At 41.4% G+C, this 7,501-nt stretch overlaps 1 protein-coding gene across 1 annotated transcript in view; it reads left to right on the top strand.

The window, feature by feature from the left end:
• The first annotated feature begins 436 nt into the window (after positions 1-436).
• The window catches only part of rorb (RAR-related orphan receptor B), a 22,998-nt gene continuing 15,933 nt past the window's right edge, over positions 437-7,501 (top strand). The window contains exon 1 of the mRNA XM_034541447.1: positions 437-720. Coding sequence (XP_034397338.1) covers positions 714-720 — 7 coding nt within the window. The 5' untranslated portion in view covers positions 437-713. The remainder of the gene's footprint in view (positions 721-7,501) is intronic.

Raw genomic sequence — 7,501 nt, 5'->3', positions numbered from 1 at the left:
AATAGTCTAAATTGCATGGAGTTGACTAAATGTGAACGGTGACATTAAAACTTTGCTGCAGCAGAGTGCGCTCAGGCTGTGTGTGCGTGTGTGTGCGTGTACCTGCGCGCGTGTTTGTGTGTGTGTGTGCATGTTTGTGTGTCTGTGCGTGTGTCTGTGCGTGTGCGCGTGTGCGTGTGCATGTTTGTGTGTCTGTGCGTGTGCGCGTGTGCGTGTGTGTGTGTGAGTGTGTGTGCGTGTGTGTGTGCGTGTGTGTTTGAAGGCTCTGGGCTGGAGGCTGAGAAGGAGAGAGTGGGAGGAGCGGATAGTGCTCCAGTCCAATCACGGCCGCCGGGTAAAGCCTCTCCTATACGCTCTTTCCTCCCTCAGCCCACAGAAAACAGTGAAACCCTCCCATAGAGGTGAGAGCGTAGATGTCGTGAGAAAAGCGACCGCACTACCAGAGCTCAACGACCGACGCACCGTGCAACCTCAGCCCGACTCCCTGCGCCCCGGTCTGGGATGCTTTTAGCGCAGAGACGCCTCCACTCAGGGCAGCCCGTGGACGTCGACGCAGATCATCAACACTCTTTTCGTTGTTGTTGTTATTTTTAACCGAGGATCTTTCCCTCCGCATCCCCCCACCCCTCCTCTTTCAAGTGTTTATGTTTGTTTCTTCATGACCGCTGTTTTGGGAAGCGAGCCTCAGCACCAGCTCCAGCAACGCCAACACCATGCGAGGTAAGACCATCCCACCACTGCTCCAAACACCGCCGCATTTCCTCCAAAGCTTCATCCCGCTAAACACACACACGCACACACACACGCACACACATTGCACGGCAGGGTTTATCCCACTTTTGGCCTTAAAAGTTTATTCTGGGAGTTTTCAGCAGCGAAGCGGTTTTGTCACTTTTTCACATCCGAGCACATAGTGTGTGGCTGCACGTCTCAGCACCTTAAACTGTAAATGTATAAACATTTATTTGGTTTCTCTGCGTGTGTTTTGGGTCCGAGTGTGTGTGCGTGTGTGTGTGTGTGTGTGTGTGTGTGTGTGTGTGTGTGTGCGTGTGTGTGTGGGGGGGGGCTACAGTTTTGCAAATTCATGCGCAACGCCATTGGAGTCTGTGATTGCAAATTAAAAGTGCCGCATGATGTTTGATTAAAGCTTCAATCATTTGAGCTCCCGAGCTCCGTTCCACACCAATAGAAACGGCGCATAGGTTGCCACCAGGTCAGATCAGGGGCTGTGCAAAGAAAGCCAACTTCATTTAGTTATCTTCAGGGGATAAACTTTATTGGAGACTTTTCTTGCGCTTCACTAACCCATTTCCGTAACGTTCTGCACCACGCCGGGGATGTTGAAATTCAACGTCAATGTGGTCCTGCCCGCACACAAACACTCTTGCAAACGCACGCACACACAGAGGTTAACACAACTCTTTCCACTCTCACTAAGCCTTTCAGTTATATTTGTATTCACTTTAAATCCAAAAATGCGTTTATTCGTTTCTCCTCAATCAGTATTTGCAGTTTATCGGTCGCTTTATGAATGCTTTAATATTGCACCTGATTATTATCAGCTGAGTGTGTTTGGATTTGTTTTTATTAATGCTCTATAGCCTATTGCAATTATCGCTGACGCTGAGTTGCAACACTCGTGGTTGAGCTTCAACTCTGATATGCTTTAAATATGACAACCTCCCCGTGTTGCTTTCTGAAGGTTGAAACAATTAAACTCATTTAAACTTAAGAGTGTTGCGACATCAAGTTGGAGAAGGAAAAGAGATAAAATGTTCACAAACTTCATGTAAAAAAAGTAAGTCTTAATATAATTAGCAAAACAACAGGGTGAACAACTAATATAGTTTGTATCTTCTTAAAAATAAAACACACTTTACATTACATTGGACAGTGGCCATATTGTAATCAGATATCTAGTTTTGTAGTAATAATATCACATGGTAAATTGTTTGGTCAGTATTATTATTTAACAGATTATTGTTAGCATTATTATTTACATGATTATTAAATTTAATGATAAACAGGAGTAATTCAAGTATTTTAATCCAGTTTTTACTCAAAATAAATGTTCAAACATATATCTTAAACTATCCATCCATCCATCCGTCTATCCATCTGTTTCCTGATGCTTTTTGTGTTTGAATGTCATATCAAGCTTCCTACCATCACAGCTTCAGGCCATCAAACCTCGGGCAACAAAAACATGAGAAGGCCAAACACCTCCCACCTCTCTCTCACTCTTTCTTTTTCTTTCTTATCCCATGGCAAACTCCTCTGTCATGCACCTTGTATTTTAACCACATTTTAATGGGACTCGCGACCACTCTCGTGCATGGGAGGCTTTGGGGGGTATACCGAAAGCTCCTGCTTTCACTTTATAGCAGTGGTTGGCAGAAGAGGCCCCTGAAGCATCTCTCTCACCCCTCTTTCGCCATGTCTCTATCTCTCTTTCTCCCTCTCTCTCTCCATCTTCCTCTCTCCCTCTGCACGCCCCAAAGGGTTTTGTCAGATAGAATTAAATCAGTGTGGGCCGTGCGGCCCCCACTCTCAACCCGTCTGTGTGTGTGTGTGTGGAGTCTCGGCTGCCCTTACACAGAAATGTGCTCACAACCACAAGGTTATAAAAAATAGAGGCCCCTCATGAGCCGTGGTAATTATCATTTAACAATAGCCACAACTCCTGAAGCCCTGACCGAAGATGATGTCACCCCATCGCCTGACCAGGAAATAGCCAAATTACACCGATTAATATCATCAGGACCTTTTCAAAATCTCAGAAAATGGCCTATTGTGTTTTTTCAATATGGCTCAGAGTTGTGTAGGATTTTGTTAGCAAGGTAATTACTTCCGTATTTGCAATGGCAACATGATGATGCTGTGAACAGTGTTTCTCTAGAAAAAAAAAAGAAAAAAGGAAGTTGCACGATGAATTTACATCAGTAACAGTGGCATGGTTTTTTGAGTGGCAAAAAGGTTTCTGATAGTGAAGTTTTATATTCGAGAAATGGGCATATATATATGAATTGATAATAATTTCAGTCATCATTGCATTTAAATGTTATAAGTCATATAATTCCAGAAATAAAACACAACATCATCAAATTCCTCCAACTAAATGTTTAATTTTGTTACAATCAATACAAGCATAGCACCTTTTCTGTTCTAAGACAACCACATGTACACACTTAGAGGGATATAAATATTTGCATAACATCACAAACATAAATTGGCTTTATAGACATGTATCCTGCACGTCAATCGTTTCCTAGTTTCCTTACATGTAACCTTTGTGTTTCTGGTATAAGCCTAAGAGCTTATGCACCACATAGATGGACCCGGGTCAGACAGGTCAAAGAGTTCAGCGATGGAGGGAGCAACAGGGAAGGGGTTTCACAGCACCATTTGATCTCCTCTGTTAGCAATATGTGTCAATCAATCATAATCTCCCATGCTCCTTCACCATGGAAAAAGATAGGATGGCAGAAAATGGGAGAGTGTGAGAGAGCAAGAAACCAGTAAGGCATGCAGTGTCGAAAAAAAAGCACAGAAAAATGTTAGGCTACAATCTATAGCAACGGTGACAACTTAGTCCAATTTCAACGTCATACATATTACCTCGCAAGATGTTATGTGCTCTCATACAAACACAGAAAGCACTAAAAATACATGCACGCACACACAAACAGCTGCAATACTACGCTTGACGGCCTCATGCCAATAGAATTAGTCCAATCCTGCTTTGCTTTGGAGGCTTGCGTTCGCATTGATTTGTCCGATTTTAAAGCATCCCGGGATCAATTTTTAGTTGAAGCCAACGGAAGTAGTCTGTTTAGATAAATCTATGACACGTAACTGGCATGGATAAATGTATCCAACTTTCAGATTTAGATTCACAAGCAGAAATTCAAAAAATGCTCACTACTTATTTTATTATTACATGTTTGTTCCTATTATTTTCATAATATATCAATTAAATCATTCAATGTGTTTATACGTTATTGATACTGTAAGACCCTTATTTAGCATTTACAAATGAACATTGAATAAATGCTTTATAACACACCATAAATGTTTTTGTCAACAACTTTATTTCCTCCTGTGGGCACCCGTACGAATAGGCTGGTTAATAAACAGATAATGAATGACAATACAGTAAAACAGTCGCAATAAAATAAAATGTGTCCACATAGGAGAAGTTATAATTGTTTACAATTACTAATAAACACTTAAAATACCTTACATCTACTGACAACTACATTGCAGTTATTAAGTAATAAACCATTACTTAAATGTTTCTATAGTGCTTAAAAATGCTACATAGGGGGGTTTGAGAAAACAAAGAGAGAAAGATGATTAAAATCATTAACAGCGAGTCTATATCAAACACCTGTGTTACTAGAAGTTGGCACAAATAGCAACAACAATGAAGAACTAGACCAAATATAAACTGGCATACTTTGTACTGATTGATGAGGGAGCCTATTTGGAAACCAGCAGCAGCATCCTTAGTCAGAAACAGCAGGTTGGCGCACAGCTTGTGTCACCAAATCACTGTTTTCCATTGTTGCCATGAAATCACTTATTGCGCACATAGTCAGCACCTGGTTAGAGTGAATCTCCGGTTTGCAGTGTTATCTGGGTCTGTGCGGTCTGTTGTCGAGCTTGGCGTTGTTGATTGTGTTGTTTATTGTGCGTTTGTGCTGACTAATGGCCCAGTGTTATGTAAGAAGAGAGGAGAGATTACCCCAAGCCCATGCAGGCCACACTGTTAATCCCTCAACACAGCCACTGACTGACTGAGGTACCGGCAGAGTACTGTTGCAATACACGCAAGCTTACATTCGGGACTCACTTCCCACCGTCTTTTACTTGTCTTGCTAGACCCACAGTCTACTCCTCACCTTGTGTGTCTGCCTGACCTTTTTTCAAGCCATTGCACCATGCTGTGTGTGTGTGGCCTGAATAGCACTTCTGTGGTCCCACTGAGCTGCTATCATAGCTCGTGTTTGTTTAGCATGTGCTCAGCGTGCGCTCCATGTTGGTTTTATCCCTTTGTGGCTGTCTGGTGGAGTCTAGGCGAACACTTTTTCTCCTCAGTCAATTCTCTCTCTCTTATTTTTAATCTTTATACACACAAAGCGTGGGCTATACGGCACGCTTCGGTTTGTGTCTCCACTTTATCTTAGCCAGGAGGGATTTCAGCCTGAACCACTCCTAAACTCTAAATCTGCCTTGAAGTCATAGAGTCCTCTGACAGCTCCTTCTGTTTTGTCAGTTTTACTCATCCATGAAGGCAGCATGTCTCAATGGAGGCACAATGATATTCAATATTCACATTTTCCTTCGATTTGCATTGAAGTAAAAAAAAACGGGGAAAGAGGGTGAGTGCGCTTGTTAAGAGCAGAAACCGAGTAATGTATGAACAGAGGGACTGTATATATTATTGGATGGGTAGCTTTTATTAAAAGAAATATGTATATGCTCATATCAAGGACACTTGAGCAATAATTGAGTTTTGCTTTCTCACAATCAGTCAGAGATATACAGTAGAGTGCAATGTGTGATAGTCCAAAGTCACCTGCGCTTCTAAACTCTGTTTTCAAGAACCATGTAGAGCATCTACTATTGGATTAATGCAGGAGTAAATAGCATTTTGGATCGGTAAATTAGAAGCAGGAAAATTGTAATAGGACATGGCTTTTTTTCTCTTCCCTTTTAGTCTCTTTGTGACTCAAAATATTTCCTTTTCTGGACTGCTCTGCATTTAAAAGATTGTGAATTATTTAAAAATCTCTAAATTGAATAATTTTTTTTTTTTAAGAATAATAAAATGCTGGCGATATAAAGAGAAAGTCGAGAATGTGAGTGAATGAGTGAGATAAGAAAAGAGAGAGCAAGTAAGAGACAGACTAAAGAGTTACATAATAGTGTAATCTTGCATGTGTATGCTTGAGCAAGAGTGTGTGTGTATATGTGCAAAAGTAAGGGATAACAGGGTAGAGGGTGGATAAAACAGTAGATTGTGTTTACTTGCATGCGCATTAACACACACACGCACGCACACAAACGAAGATACAGACTGCCCTGTCCTCACAATACACTTGCAAACTAGCCCTTAGCAATGAATAACGCCAGCACCCGTAATAGTAGTGTCCAAAGTCCACACTTGCAAACCACCTACTAGACTTTAGCTCACACTCAAAGCAGATTAGTCCATATACTGTAGGTTTGTATAGCATTCAAATCTCTACATAGATTAAATGATAATTTATAGGTTAAGAAACCTATTTCTTGAGCTAAAAAAAAACCATTGATTTATCTTTTGAAAATGCAGTCTTGGAGCTTTAAACAGAGCTGTTTTTCTTATTTCCTTACTTCCTAGGAACAACATGGATTACTTGTAAATACCGTATTGCTATGACTGGGAATACTTTTGCATGAAAAAGCAGCATTTGTTTCCCAATAGTTAGAGAAGAAGATGCAGAAAGACACACCACATTATTTTGAAATTTCAAGACCATGTGGCTGAATGTGTATACTCTGTGAAGGTGTTCAGTGTTGGCAGGTGCACGCACTAGCAACAATAAGCCTATAATGACTTAACCTACTGCGACATCTTTTCTTAATGACAAAGATTAGCCTGTTTTAGTGCTTGTAATCTCATTGAAGAGACTCTTATTAGGTCTATCTTCTTTCTCTCTCTCTGTCCAAATCCTGAGTAACCGTGAGTTTTTTGTGTGCGAGTGTGTGTGTGTGTGTGTGTGTGTGTGTGTGTGTGTGTGTGTGTGATTCCTGTGGCTGTTGATGTGAGGTCTCCTGTCATTCACAAAGAGAATGCAATTATGAACCCAAGACTGCTGCTTTCGCTCTCTCGACTCAGATTTATTTTCATAACGCATTCTGTTAAATCATCCCACTGGGGAGAGAGAGAGAGAGAGAGAGAGAGAGAGAGAGAGAGAGAGAGAGAGAGAGAGAGAGAGAGAGAGAGAGAGAGAGAGAGAGAGAGAGAGAGAGAGAGAGAGAGAGCGAGCGAGAGCAGGTGAAGAGCAGAGCAGGCCGGGCAAAGCATAGCCAAGTTGTGTGATAGTCTTTGTGATCAATTTGCCTCTGTGAGAGATGCCCCTGGGGCCACTTTGGGGAGAACCTTGTTAGACTGAGTTAAATTGTTGCCCGAGGCGAGCTATTAGCAGCCATCCCTGAGAGAGGACACACACATAGACTCACACACATGCATGCTCACACAGTTGCTTAAACAGACACACTGAAACACACACATTCCAACCTTTTTTTTAAAACGCACATAAACTCAAATAGGAACTCATTCATATGTTCTCGTTCAAACGGAGAGTTTCACTCTACATGGGATACATTAATCCACAACCAGTGCAACCTGTGGGGCAAGAATCTGTACTTAAGTAGGAGTAATACCACAATGTAAAAGTTGGGTTCACAACTATAACATTTAATTATAAGAAAATTGACCATTTGTAAAAGTACT

Source organism: Cyclopterus lumpus, chromosome 9, assembly GCF_009769545.1.
Source record: "Cyclopterus lumpus isolate fCycLum1 chromosome 9, fCycLum1.pri, whole genome shotgun sequence".
NCBI classification, from domain to species: Eukaryota; Metazoa; Chordata; class Actinopteri; order Perciformes; family Cyclopteridae; genus Cyclopterus; species Cyclopterus lumpus.
Note: the sequence above shows the minus strand (reverse complement) of the source record. Positions and strands in the feature narration are given on the sequence as shown.